At 41.3% G+C, this 15,740-nt stretch overlaps 1 protein-coding gene across 5 annotated transcripts in view; it reads right to left on the bottom strand.

The window, feature by feature from the left end:
- slc12a5a (solute carrier family 12 member 5a) overlaps positions 1 to 15,740 on the bottom strand; it is a 110,345-nt gene that overhangs the window by 86,360 nt on the left and 8,245 nt on the right. For 4 of the 5 annotated variants that reach the window (XM_077602064.1, XM_077602067.1, XM_077602066.1 and 1 more), the window contains exon 2: positions 8,180 to 8,607. In XM_077602064.1, the coding sequence (XP_077458190.1) occupies positions 8,180 to 8,366 (187 nt within the window). In that variant the 5' untranslated portion in view covers positions 8,367 to 8,607. Of the gene's footprint in view, positions 1 to 8,179; positions 8,642 to 15,740 lie in introns of those variants that run through there. The other variant, XM_077602065.1, reaches the window with a different exon arrangement.

Genomic DNA, 15,740 nt, shown 5'->3' with positions numbered 1-15,740 from the left:
AAGACTAGAGGAATCCAATTTACTGGATTTGCACCATTTATCAATGGTCACAATAGTAATAGATCAATTACATAATTGATTAGTGACAGCACCACTTAGACAAAATTGGCAAACTTCAAGTGAACTTTTGAGGGATGCTGAACTTTCCAAAAAATATATTATCCATCATGACAATTTCTTGCATATGAATGACAATCAATAAACTAGACAGATTAGAAAGCTAATTTCGACCTTAATCATCACAGACAGAAAAGGGATGAGCGCCAACAAGTTTACTTTGTCACCCAGCCGAGTGCCAAACATGTCGCGTTTGTTCAGCCCGTGAACATAACGTGTCACACACCGCCGTGCCAATGCGGCTAATCCGTGTAAGCCAGTGGTGTCAAATGTACGGCCCGCAAGGGGGTCCGATCTGGCCCGCGGGCCTATTCTTTCTACATTTTAGCCCATTCCAACTGTACATACGAAGTCAATTTTTTTTATATGGACGCCGTAAAGCCAGAAATCTTGGGGGGAGCCTTTGAGCACTTCTCACTCTTCCGTCAAAACGGTGCCGACGAACCTTAAATTGTAGTAACCTAGAAATCTCCCAAAATAAGCAGAAATCGACCAATGAAAAGGAAGCAGCCCCCAAGAGCAATAGGAAATTATCCAAAATTTACGGGAAGTGAACTATAACCACTCAAAAAGTGTGTGCAAAACTGCTAGGAGGACGCCACGCGCCTGCGAAACATGCGTTATCAGGCGCCGCCCAATCATGCAATCCCTTATCATTAATAAAGCAAGGCCGTGCTTGGAGAGGAGTCGAAGCATGAAAGACAAAGACTTACGTAACGCATGCATGGAATTCTAAATCGGTGGCTCGGCTTTGGCTTTTCACGAGTGGGAGTGTTGGCTTTAAATAGCTGCAATTAGAACAAGCACCACTTCACATTGGGTTTGCCCCGTTCTGGGGGACTGGAAAAAAAAGCGGGGGTTAGGGTTAATGTGCAGAAGAATATGGCTGTAATGATGCGTTTGACAGATTCCATTCTCGAGGAATTTTCTTATGCTTCTTTAACTCATCAGCTGCTATTGACGGCTTGAGATGTCCAATTCATTTGAACTGAGAGGATGTCAGTCATTTTGATCCAGTGGAGCGGATGCTTAAACAAATTAACTAATTTGCTGTTAATTAGGGCTCCCATGATACACAATTTTTATTCTATTTGAAAAGAAATATTAAATAAAATAGGATTTATATACTATATTTTTAAAAATATTAATGCATCATACTTTCAAAAAATAATATGAATATGAAAAAACAAGGGATAGTAATACCTCGTTTATCGCGGTTTATAGGTTCCAAGACCTACCGCAATAGGTGAAAAACACAATTATTTATTTTATTTTAAAAGAATGTTTTTAAATGAAATAAATATATACTATTTTTTTAAATCTTATTGGATCATACTTTCAAAAAATAATATGAATATAAAAAAGGATAAGAGTTGTGTATTCCGTGATGAACAAAATGGGCCATTTTGCTATTTCTTTGGAAAACAACAATACAGTTACACGGTTAGATTGAGTCAACTAATTGCAAAAATAATCAGTGATCCATCAACGATCATAAAGTGCCAAATCTCTTGGTTAAAAATTGATTTAATGAGGGCAGTGAATGAGTTAAGGCGCCATGCATATTTGATTCACTGTACTTTAAGCGACTTCTTCTGTAGATATTAAACTTTGGCTCAAACACAAAAGGCACTTAGAGAGCGACGGCGATAAATCCGCGACTTCATCATCCCTGACAAAGTCGCGAATGTATAAAGATTAAAAGGGCAGACGGGACCGAGGCGACTTAAACGAGAACTCGGCGGCAACACGCTTCTCATTAGGCCACGTAATATCTGACAGATTTAATTGCATAAGAGATGGAAGGTGGACTATTATGGAACTTAAATGCTTTTAAGTTTCACTGCCATGTCAGCTAATGAGTTCAAACTTAAAAGTATAAACAAAGCATTTGAAAAACCCAACCTTTTTTTAACCTGATTCCAATTCTCTGAAAAATAACACCTTGGGTATAGGCAAGATTTTAAACTGCTGTCATATTGGCTATTTGTAGAAAGGCTCAGACCCCGATTCTGTTAATATATGCGAACCGGACCTTTGCAATGGAGAAGTGTGGCACCCTGCTGCAGCATCAGCAGGTGTTTGTGACCTCCTTTGTCTTATTACGCCCTGCCGCTTTTTGATCCGAGACAAATTAGGACAAGAGGCCCGATAGGAACATCGTGTGATCCTGAAAGCCACGTGCAGTCCAGCTGAGGCCCTTGATCAAATCCGTTTAATCAATCAGACACGCGGGATCGATAGCGTCTATGAAGAGATCTTGGACGATTGGGTTTACTTGATGATTCAAAAAGAGAGGGAGGTGAAAAACCAAGAGACGGCGCAGAGGGACGGCATCCCTGCGTCTTTTACTCCGAATCTGGCGCAGATTTGATTTGAAAAGGGGGCGAGTTGGTCGCAGTGACGGTCGGGCTCATTCTCACAACTTTGTCTCCCGATAAGCCTCGAGAGAGCGAGAGGCACGGCGAGCCGGGATAAATTGGGGTCTACAATAAGCGTGGGACGGAGTCTTTGCCCGCATGTTCACTAGGGAGAGAAAGTTACACCGAGGGGGAAGCGGGGACCTCGTTCGGCGAGGCTGTTGTGTCTTCCGACGTGGCCATGGAGCCACTGCAATGCACCAAAACCAAGGGGAGCGAGGTTGAAAGGAGTGAGGGGGTGGGTAAGCGAGACGCGGAGAACGCTACAGACGGGAGACCGGGGAAAAGACGGCTGGGAAAGGGAGATTTGGATCGGGGGAAAGAAAGCCGAGGAAAAAATAGGGGGCGTCGGAAGGCATGCGTGCATGTGTGCTCGTCATCAATCGGCGTACTGACATTTGGGCGGCGCAAAATCAGCGTGTCGGTATCTCCCTTGCAAGTCAGTAGACACTTAAGGATGAGCAATTACATGATCGTGATCGCGGAAAAGACGTGAATAGGCCTGTCGCGCTAAGTTTTTTTAATAGTGCTATATTTTCCTAAAAAACGGTCGTGATGAACAGGTGTATCTTTTGATTTTTTTTAGATTTTTCTTCTATTATAATATTGCAATATATAAATTAACCATCACAAAATCACTTTGAACCATCTAGGTACCTTAAATATTATTTGTCAATGCCAACATCAAACACCATTATTTATTTTAAATATACTAATAATGTGAAGTTAAACTACACCTTATTGCTTAAATATTTTGGTGCTGGTTCAGCAATAATTCAACGTGAAGATAAGATTAAAAAAATAGCAAAACAACAACATGACTGGTTCAAATATTCTGAATGCAATTGTAATAGTTGTTGATTGTTAGCTTGATTTTGCCAGCACAATCAGTTCCAAGTATCCGTCTACATTTGAGATCAAACATACAGTTCGCTGGTTTGACTCCCCGTCAAAATGGATTAAAGATCATTCTTTGTGAGTGGCATGGAATTTGTCAACAAACACAGCCCACCGCCACTCATCGAGAAGAAACCTGATTTTAAAAAGCTGCTAGTTCAGGAATGGCAAAACTCAATGTCGGACGCCGCCGGTCGCAGCTGTCACGTGGGCAGTTTACCCTTCCGACGAATAAATGACTGCGGGATGGAAAAGAGGCTGTTTGGAGGGCCTCCTTTGAGGTCTGATTGCCAACTGCGGCACCTCCACTTTGGGTCGGCCAGAGATAAAGTGAAAGGTCACACGGACCTGAGTGGGAAAGGGGGGACAGCTGAGCAGCACACAAAAGGGGGAGATAAATAGCCCGTCATGGCTCAATAGAGGCTCAGAACATCTGCCGAGAGGCTCCCTAAACGGCCGCTGGTCAAAAGGCCGAAGTAATGAACTTGTACTAGACATCACAATGCACTTTAATGCAGAGATCATCAGCTGTGATGCCAGAAATGATCCAACTTCACCAAATATTTGCTCCACGTACATTAAGAATCTATATTTCGGCGACCTTAATGGGGTATTGGCGCTCTTCTCCTACATGGATGAAAGCGCAATTAAGATGTGTCTCGACCTGTTGCCGTTGGTAACAAAATATGTTTAAGGAACGAGAACAAAAATTTTGATTTAATGTGCACGAAAGAAGATTTTCGTTTTAACGGACATGGAAAAAACAGATTTGCTCTTTAACAGACGACACCTGCATTGACAGTAGTGTCCGAACTATAATAAAAATAATGGATTTTTATGTAAATGTAAAGAATACAGTACATACAATATTGTCACATGACAAAGTAGGATTTCTATTCTCTTACTGCTATGCGACCATATAGTGATTTTCTCAACATCTACTAGCTAGCACAGTACAAGAACGCTAGACGTGATCGTCAATTCTGGTTGTGACATCACAACCAGAATAGCTGGAAAAAAAGTGGCCTTTCCCTGATGCATTGCATTGACAGTCGTCATCTAGAAATTGCAATTGCAGCTTCAAAACAAGCTTGGGTGTCCCCGAATAAGTGGAGGCACTGATCCATGGAAGAACGGTCAGGGGTGCACAAGATGGAGGACTTAGGTCTCGCCCTGGTTGCCCACCTCCACGCGACCATCGTCATCCTTCCATTTTCTCCATGTATCACAAGCACGCGTGAACTACATACAACAGGCGTACAGCACACCTCCCCCATAAACCCCTAGCAAGCGATGTTACATAACACAGACGCGAGGATTTCTGGATTTACTCCCCCTCTTCTACTGCTACCCTTTTCCCATTATTCCTCTCGCTGTCTCTTTTACACACACGCGCACGCTCCGTTCGCTCAGCCATATGCTTAGCACGCACCTTCCATCACACACACACACAAAATGCAGACTGTTGTGTAATTTACGGGTCTTTTGATCTCTCACTCTCTCACATGAGGTTTTTTCACTCCATGATTTTTGACAGCAGTTGCCCGCAGCAGCATTAAATGCAAGTGAGGAACACTGGCGCCTCCTGTCGTACGTTTTCAACATTGCACTCAGACGCGTCCAATCAGCCTACCATGCATGTCTTTGGAATCTGGGAGGAAACCAGAGTACCCGGAGAAAACCCACAAAGGCCTGGGGAAAACATGCAAAACCCACACAGGGGGAATAACCTGGATTTGAACCCAGGACCCCCACTGTGAGGCCGATGCGCTAACCACTCATTTTTTACATTATTATTATAGGTGTTTAAATTTTAAATTCAGGCAATATTACAAAGGTCCCTGACCATGCATGACTCAAATCACTCATATCTCAAATCATCAATTACAAATAATCAATTCTAGCCATTTTCCCCGCGCATGTGCGTTGTGCGTTTCCTGGTCTGAATAGCTCATCCGGTGCTCGTAAATATTGTTATAGACGAAAGATATGCAAAAAAAATGCTATGGCCACCTGGCTTGGTCGCATCACGAAATTTTGACCGCATCACGGGCAAATTATTCGCTCGAAATTTCCCCCGTAAGACGAGCATTTTGTATGACGAGCGGTCGTATGACGAGGTACAACTGTATTGCTTGGAGTCTTGTTGTATTGACAGCTTTCATTTGTTTCAACATTTGGGCATTGGCAGGCAATGAATTCAAGATTTAAAATAAATCTTGCTCCTCCCAAAATAAACATCATTAAACACTTACACGCTAATGGTTTTACACTTTTCAGGTGTTAAATATAACGCAAAGTGCCCCTATTTCTATCAAGAGCAGGGCACATCGTCCCTATTTGGATGCGCCGGTGGCACCGTCCCCAAGATACAACTGACACCACTTCAAGGTCAAAGGCATTAGAGAGGAAGAGAGGGAGGGAGGTTGTCAAGGTTGTAGATGGAGGGTATGCAATTGCAGGCCAGACGAGACTTGCTCACTCGCAACTTCGTACCGATCAATGGAAACAAAATTAGCGCAGAAGAACAATCCTGTGCTAAAACGTCAGAATGTCATTAGCACACTCAAAACATCCAAAGCAATGACCACAACTTAAGCAGGGTGCACACATGCCGACAATCAGGACGAATTTGGACATTTTATCTCCCTACCGATCAAAGCTAGCAAAAGCCTGATGTTTCTGAAACATCATCTTGAACGAAAACATTGCTAAACCTTTTTGTTATAGACTTTTACAATAATCTGATTTAACTGTTTGTTTGTTAGACCAGAGAGAAGAAAAAAATACTCTTAACTCAAGACAAAGACAGGATAATCAATAATCATTCCAAACATTCAGTAATCTCATTTAGATATTTACGATTGTCACTTTTGATCAGATCGACCAATCACCAGCCTGTCCAATCGCCAGTTTCGACCAGATGCATAAAAAGAAAATCCCTTTTAACACACATCACAATACACTCTACATTCTGACAATCTGATTTTAACATGCATCATAATCCATTTTTTTTACTGTTTGACAAGCTAAATCTGTAGGAAGAAAAATCTTAACCCCTCCCACACAATATTTAATCTCTCCGGATTACTATCGCTAAACATCCAAAAATGTGGTTATACTGTCTATGAATGTTGTAAAAGTCAAATATTTCATTAAAATATCCAGTAAACGTCATATGTCAAACTCTGCTTGCATGCTTTTGCAAGAGCCTGTGCTAGAATGCCCTGATCGGAAAGGTGCCGTCACCACGGCAACAACATTGAAAAAGACATGCAGGCGGTGACGAGGAAAAAAATAAAAAATAAATATCGTCCCTCAAAATAAGACAACCGAGATGGTACGTCTAACATGACTTAAATGTGCGCTATAAAATCAAGTTTTACAAAGGCAAAAAATGATTCCAACGTGTTGTCATGAAAGCCCGAGGCCTCAACACAAACAAATAAAACGACAAAACTGAAACTATGTTAATGTGAAACATCATTAAATGTAAGTGGCCCCCAGAAATGAATAGATTCAATTGCAGAGAGCCGGAGACCGCGGTTTGCAATCGATATGAATGATATCACATTTTAGTTCATAAAAAAAGGTTTAACAGACTCCGCAAGTAAGTTTGGCGTTTAAGTATTTGGTTCCGTATGTTTGAGTTTGATTTATTGTCTAATTTTCTGTCGTTTTTTTTGTCCTCAACTTTGTGTTCAAGATAATTAAAGGATACAAACAGGGATTAATAACTAACTTGCATGATTTGGAAGGGGTGATTAAATGAGGTCAAACATCACAGAGGTCAGACAAGGAATTTTGCTACAACTTGATAACGGACTAGTCTGGTTAACTCAAATTTGTAGGTTCGGTAGGTGATATAACGAAAGGAGAAAAGATCAGAGGTCCTAGGGGTCAGAAATAGGATATGCTTTGATTCTTTCATCTTAGGCGGAACTTTGGTCTTATATCTTTATATCACCTTTCTTTGGTGTTGGTAGAATACATTGCACGGTTAAATGAGATTTAAAAAATCAGTTGATCTGAAGAGCAGATTACATATTCTTACTTTAAGTCTCTTTACAAAGGTACTCTTATAAAAATTGAAGCAAATTAGCAATTTTTGAACTGCCTTTTTTTCCCCCAGAGTATCTGGTTAATTTTGGTTTGCAAAAAGCATTTTGTTTCAATTCCATGTGTTTAATATTAAAACAGGACACTTAAATAATGCAGAAAATGGATAAGCATGTGCATTGTTTGTGATTACGTTATCGGTTTGGTCTCTAAACATTTAATCAGTGTTTAAAATAGATTTGATTAGTTGGCAGTAGCAGCAACCTCTGCCTCAGGTGGGTTGAATGCTGTAATCAAGGGACCTTTCCATGAATTGTTTGTTTGTTTGAAATCAATGTGGCGATCAAACTAAATAATGGCTTATTTAAGCATCACGTAGAAACATTTTAGTGTTGGAATCGAAAGTTAAGTCAGTATTGTCAAGATCCTATTTTTTTCCACAATAATATCACAGACTACAACAATAGGGGTCACAAACATTTCAACCAGCACGTGTTCACTCATCGTAGAATAGAAAGCAATAACCATCAGCAGCATAATAAAAAAGCATCCGGGGAAAATATCATCGCAGATGTAAAATATACAATTTGATCGTCCAGACGGTGACCTTTATGTGGCCCATTCCACATTCAAGTCACACATCTGTCTGACTTAGCATGTAGCCGGTAGCTGTGCGGGTCTCCTACCTTTCAGCATCACCACCGTGGACGCCGCTTCAGTCGGCGATTGTGCCGCTCCGATCCCGACTGCATCGCCCTCGGACTCGGCTGCGGTGGGAGGCTCATCGCCCTCGAAAAGCTGGTTCACTTCCCCCTGGATGTCAACGGGGAGTCCATCGCCGTCGCTCTTGGAGACGGTGAACCTCTGGCTCATGGCTGAGGACGCGGCGCGAGGCGACGCGACGCCACGCCACGCGGGGGTCCGGAGGGCAGCGAGGGGGGCTTTTCCCACTTCCAAACAAAGCGCCCCGCGCTCGGCTTGGATCTGAGGGGACCGATCGGTGCGTGAGTGACAGCGGGCCGCGTGACGCTTCGGTCCTGGTCAGCTGAGAAGATGGACAGTGGACCGAGTCATCAACCGGTGTCTGCTCTCTGACTGGCGAGGCATCCGGGTCCTAATGGCGATAAATTAAAAACAAACAGGCACCAATAGATGATGGTTAATGCCGAGACGCCGATGATGATAATAATAATTTTAAAAATGATCGGGGGCATGCGAAATATTATGTGATGTGATCACGTTAAATGGTGGCAGTATGCCCATTTTTAACCATTTTTCTGACGAAAAGTCCATGTTGCCAGATTGGCGTTGCTTGGCAACCACATCAGCCAAAGGTGGCGAGACACTGCATTATTTACAATTTCCAACTAAGATTTTACTAAAAAATATTGCATTGAGTTTTAATTGAATGTTTGCAAATGTCTAATTAAATTTTCTTTGATATATTAGATGATTTTGCATTGTTAGAATTTGACATCGCTCTTGAATGACGCTACTTCCATTGTCTTTACATCTGCAGTACACTAGAGAACGCTGTTTACACACACCTCACATCTGTCTGACGTAAGTCCCACTCCATCATGTCCTTGGCTCATATTTCAAGTGACCACCTGATGGTGTTGTAGTTCACTTGTCTAACTCCAGTGCATGATGGTGGTGTAATTTAACAAAAAGTCCACTGGGAGACGCCAGAAGCCCCATTCTTAGGGCGCTCCCTAACGTTAAACTCGAGATAGAATACTACTACCATAGCACATAAATACCATTTATCTTTCAGCACTAGTATTTCTCAAGCACATTAGTTTGAAGCATCTAACTAAAAAGAAATCATTTGACAGGCTCTCATTATTTCAACTTTACCTGCGTTACCCTGCGGGGTATATGGTATGTGTAATATAACTTCTTTCACGTGAACGTCAAAACTTTCCCTTTCATCTTAGAGGAAAAAAAACAGGAATGAAAAAAAACTCTTGGCAAACGTGTGCGTACAAAAGCAACACATGACACTTGTTTTGAGTTCATCCCTACACACATGACACTTGGCATGACTCCAAAACAAAGAGCACTATTGGGAAAGCAAAGTCAAGTAAAGTTACTCCTGCATGGCCTGTGTTATAACACTTGGCACACTTGGCTGTGTTTTTGTGCGCGGCTCAAAGTGGTGCTTTGGGTTCACGCCAAACAAGAGTTGCCACCGCTGAATCTGTGTCAGTCACTGGAACGGGATGACGGCAACACAATTAGGAACGCTACCTAAATGCATACAGGGGATATAAAAAGTCTACACACCCCTGCTCAAATGCCATATTTCCATAGTATATGCCGGTGAAACCATCTTAAACATTAGACTGGCTGACCATGATGTTGCCAGCTCACTGTTTTGAAGGTATCATAGATGAGGTTAGACAAATGAACATTTCTAGTTCACACGACTCGTATTTTCAAGTGTGCTTACTCAGAAATGTCCATTGTACTGAACAAAACTTACGAAATTGGAGTCATACTTCAAATCTTAAGATACCATGACTTTTTGGAAGTTTTATTTTTTTACATTGAATTCAAGCTAGGGAGGGCCGGTGGAGCGAGTGGTTAGCGCGTTGGCCTCACAGCTCTGGGGTCCTGGGTTCAAATCCAGGTTACGTCCACCTGTGTGGAGTTTGCATGTTCACCCCCGAACCTGCGTGGGTTTCCTCTGGGTACTCTGGTTTCCTCCCACAAGGCCACGTCCAACTGTGTGGAATTTGCATGTTCTCCCTGGGCCTGCGTGGGTTTCCTCCGGGTACTCTGGTTTCCTCCCACATTCCAAAAACATGCATGGTAGGCTGATTGGACACTCTAAATTGCCCCAAGGTGTGAGTGTGAGAGTGAATGGTTGCCCATCTACTTGTGCCCTGCGATTGGCTGGCCACCGATTCTGCGTGTCCCCCGCCTCTGGCCCGGAGTCAGCTGGGATCGGCTCCAGCACTCCCCGCGACCCTAATGAGGATAAAGCGGTTCAGAAAATGAGATGAGATGAGAGAATGCAAGCTACCAGAAACCAAAGCAAGTCCACCCCGACGTAAAAATGTCGCCGTTGCACCAATTAGCCATTTTTCCTCCACGGCGTCACCTGACTGGTTAACAGTACCAGGTCACAGGTATGAATGGGGACCAGGTGTGGAAAACGTGGCGTTATCGCTCTCACGTTCTCAGAATCTGGTCACTGGAAGTTCAATGCGGCAAAGAGCTCTCGGGCAGGAATGATCGCACCCCCTCAATTGGTGTACTGTTTATGAACCACGAACATTTGTCACTGACACTTCCTCTGAGGCTTGATTAGTTTTCAGGAATGACATCAAACGCTTTCCCCAGGCGTGCTTTTTTCTTCTCAAAGAACTCCCGCTTGTGTGAACGGACACAAATGATAGCCGTTAAAGCTCAGAGGCCATTAAAAGGCTTTTCTTTTAACAGCTCTCCCTGGGGGGGCACTCGGGGCCGCGTACCATTACGGTGAAATAATATTTACCACCCAATAAAGTGGCAGTGATGCATTATTAGGAGTGACTGCGCCTTGCTGTTTCAACAAGGAGCTTTTTACAGTGACGCTGATTCCCGATCAGAGGCCGCATGTGTGTGTGCGTGGGTTTTTCCAGGGGGGGTTTGAAGAGAGCACAACAAGTTTACGGCCACAAAGTGCAGAGCAGAGTCCTTTGGCAGACAGGCCTTGAGGAGGCGCTTCGGGGAGGAATCGATGGGGTTCAATGAAAGACAGTGGCAAAAACAGCCTTTGGAGAGGAGAGCAACACACGTAGGATTACACAATGGGTTAATGATCAGATGGGCGGCCTCAAAGACGAGTCATAACACGCGTGGGGTGGTCAGTTGTTGTTTGGCCTCGTTGCCCTTGTGGCAATCGGACGGTCGCCGATGCGAAAACATGGAAACAACCCACTCACGCAAAAAAACAATCATATTATTTCAAAGTCAAGTAAGAGCACCTGACGTACTCCGTCCTGCGTTTCCCCATTTCTTTGCGTAAAAAAGAAATCCAAAGCTACTCGGTAAACTAAAAAGCAATCCCACTTCAAAATGTTCACCTCTTTACAAAATCCTGACTTTTTGACTATTACTTCCCTTACCAAAAAGTTTCATTCCATTCCACAGTTCCCACTTTAGAATCAATTTGACATCTTATTAAAAATCCCAGATGATTTAGGGTGAAAGGCGGACTAGATTCTAGAGGGGTCACCAGCCAGCCATTTGCACTCGCAATCCCACCTCCACCGAGCGGGAATCGATCCCACGCTTGCCCACACCGAAGTCAGACGAGTGAACCACTACACCACTGGTGTCAAAGTGGCGGCCCGGGGGCCAAATCTGGCCCGCCGCATCATTTTGTGCGGTCCGCAAAAGTAAATCATAAGTGCCAACTTTTTGTTTTAAGATCAAATTCAAATGAAGATTATAGATGTAAATTATATTTCCTAATGTTTCCTTCTTTAAATCAATAACTGCATTTTTAATCCAATTTCTTGTGTTTTTAGTTCAAAAGGCATGTTGTAAAATCAAAAAAACAAATTTATTTTCTACTTTATTATTGAACATAATTTAATTTTTCCTTTGAAATAATTAAAAGACGTTTTCCCTTACGAAGAAAAAAAGCTCAAATAAATATTGTTTTAGATCTATAAAAAACTGAATATATTTAGGGCTTTTGATCGAATTCTTTTAATCCAATTTTGAAAAAAATGATCTAAACATTATATCTAAAATGGTCCTGCCCAAATGAAATCGAGTTGACGTTAATGCAGCCCGCGAACCAACCCGAGTTTGACACTCCTGCACTACACCATCAGGTGGCACGATTAAATTTCTTTGGGGAAAAAAGACAACCAAAACCCTGGCCACGATAGCAATGAAACTAAACAGATTAAAAAGTCTACCTTCTGCCACATCCTTTCTGATACCAATTCTGGATTTCCGGTGAACAAAAAAATTGGATTAAAATTGAGTTTTGCACTTAACAAAAAAACACTACTACTGTGGCTCAGTAAAAGTCCGGGTTATCGAATTAACTAAAGACCACCTTGATGTGATAATGGAACTTTAAAAACCTTTAGGGCACGTAACTATTTTTGGTCCGAAAATACTTAATTTAAAGTAGTAGCCACTATTTCCTTTTTTGAATCATTCCATTATGTAATATTTGTTTTTCTAACCTGTTTCATTACTATAAGTGAATGTCTTCTGAATCCGGCACACTCTCACAAGAAGTCATGTATCTGTCACTTAGCAGACGACGTTGATTTACGTTCATTTCTGGGAAACGAGCGCATACGGTGACCGTGCCGCCTCGGTGAGTCAGAGAGAAAATGGCCATGATTTACGATGAAAAGGAAAAGTTTGGCAGAGCCCCCGACGTTAGAAGTAATGATAACAAATAGTGAGTGGAAAGTAGAATAATGGAGCGCATGCAGGAAACGGGTCCAAGGTGTGCATTAAAAAGCAAATCTGCTAGTTGTAAAGGCATGTGGAAATGGATGCTGAAGTGTCCAGATGCAGCCAATTATTTTGTGCTAATTTATTACCAGTGGTAGCATTTAATCCACTCCATATTAGTGAGTGATTTTAATGAGGGACAAATGTTCCATGTGGATGGCGGTCCTTTTTGTTCTACCCCACATCAAGAAAAACAAGTATCGCAGGTTTGTTTCTAGTTTCAAAAATCACGTTTTTCTTTTTCTTTTTCAAGGTCACGGTACGGTTCGCTTTGATGTCGTAAAGATGATTAAAATAGAAAATGATTATTCAGACACACGACAGTCGAATTGTTTTTCTCTTTTGAATACTGCTGAATGATACAAATGAAACAAGAAATAAATATGTAGTCTTTGTCAAAATGAGCAAAATAACGTGTGCCATCTTAACTTATTGATTGCATTCCTGGATGACATAATAGTTAACTTTTACTCAGGAATACTTCCAAACCATCAAATTTTCACATTTGCCTCAAACTTAGTGTTCTCCAACACCAAATTGTTTCCAAACACACAAGAAAACCTCTTGTCATTACTGGTAATAGATGAAACAAAAAATGAACTTTTTCATTATAATCTCCACTATTAGACACCTAATCAATTTTGACTTCCAGGGAATGACATTTTATTCCCATTGAAAAGAAAATGGTAAGGTAAACATGAGGTTTTAAGTCCGGCACGGGCTCTAGGGTTGAGCCCTGTGGAACACCTTGGATGTTTGATACTCATAAATAAACATGTCAAATATTTGTATGAGTGTCAGCATTAACTAATTATAAAATCATACAAAGAAATGTCAAAAAGAGCAATAATAAATAAATACATTTATATCTTAGCAAATGGGCCGGGAGGGATAGAAAGCACCTTTAATATGTGCATCCCACTTTAAATAATCTTGTTTATTCAACATATTTCATGAATCCCTGTACTATTTCAGTGCCTTGTCAATCAAATGCAGGTCTACCAGACTATGTATGTATGTATATATACATTTATAAATAGGTATGTATGTGTATGTATGCGTGTATATGTGTGTGTGTATATATATATATATATATATATATATATATATGTATTTGTTCATGTATTTCTTTATTTATTAACTTACTTATTACCTATCTATTTATGTCTAAAATGCCTTTCCTATTTCTGCATCCTTACCCTCTTGCCACTGTGACAACGAAATTTCCCGAATACGGGATGAATAAAGTTATCCAAGCCAATGGCATTAATACCAATCATCACATGCTCTTGGCTCAAATCTATCAGCATTTACTACATATGACTATAACTGATATCACAAACTGTTGCCGTGCCATTTTTTTGTCAAAGAAATTCTCCATTTTCATCCTTAAATACTGTGAGATTAATTTGTCTGTCCCTTTAAAATGGAACATGCGCTACTAAAGCTCCAAGACTTTCACACTACTAGAGCTGTACACGCACTAGAAATATGATGCAACATACACACAAAGGCCACCGTGGATGAATTATAGGTGGGTGGGGGTTTCGAGGTGAACGAGTTGATAAGGGTCACCACTTTCCATCTTGTTGGCACAGGGAAGGTCGACCAGTGCATGTTTTTGAGCTCATTCGCTCATTTACCGACAGCGCACACCCCCTCCCGTCACGCACTCGCGCGCGGGTTTCTACGCCGTTTATGTCACTCAGGCGGAGTGTTCCCCTTATTTACTTGCTCCCCACAAAGCCAGAATGTCAACATCTTGACGTCCCCACAACATGAGGGCTACCTGGTAAACACATGCACGTACTGAGGTTGCACGAGTTCATAGCAGGGTGCACAAGGACCCCTCTGAACTCTACACGTTGGCCCCTTTCCAAGAAATATTTCACCTCGGAAGCTCACATGAGCAGTCTCCGTGGCCTCCTTACGCCTCCCGACACATGCGAATGCACGCACACACATGTTGAAAAAGAAAAAAACACACACACACACCAGTTAACACAAATTCCAAAACACATTTGGGAGCACCCGCTTTTGATGAGACCTCAATGACCCCAGCATGGGCGACACCCCGCACGGAATCCGCTCCAGACAGATGTGCTAACGATCACCACAATAAAGGAGGAGGACAACTTTGGGAACAGGACGTCAAGATGAGAGGAGAAAAACAAGGATGTGGATGAAAAAACAAGAAGGGAACAGTGCGGGTTCAGAAACAAAGTCATGGATGGATAGATAACTTTTGCGCGTCACAACACGCATGCATTACGGTTTCTCTTCACGCTTAGGGGAACTGTGATACCCTTAAATATAAAGTGAGGAGTTCAAATACCCTGCCAGTCAAAATGAATTGGACATATTTTTGCAGTTATTTGGCAGTGTTTATCAAGAAGTTAGCCAAAATGAATGAGCGACACTCACTTGATTGAAAAGTAAATCTAAAGTGACCCCAAATGGAAGTAAAATTTCTTGCTATCTTAGCCAATTCCAGGAACTTTTTTTTAATAATAAGGGCATCCTAACCCCTAAAGTGTATTATTAGTATATATAGTATTGTTATTATTAATTACATTTACTATATATATATATATATATATATATATATATATATATACATATATATATATATATATGTGTGTATATATATACATATATATACATATATACATATATATATATATATACATATATATATATGTACATATATATATATATATATATATATATATATATATATATACATATATATATATACATATACACACA

Source organism: Stigmatopora argus, chromosome 6 (assembly GCF_051989625.1).
Source record: "Stigmatopora argus isolate UIUO_Sarg chromosome 6, RoL_Sarg_1.0, whole genome shotgun sequence".
Lineage (NCBI taxonomy): Eukaryota > Metazoa > Chordata > Actinopteri > Syngnathiformes > Syngnathidae > Stigmatopora > Stigmatopora argus.
Note: the sequence above shows the minus strand (reverse complement) of the source record. Positions and strands in the feature narration are given on the sequence as shown.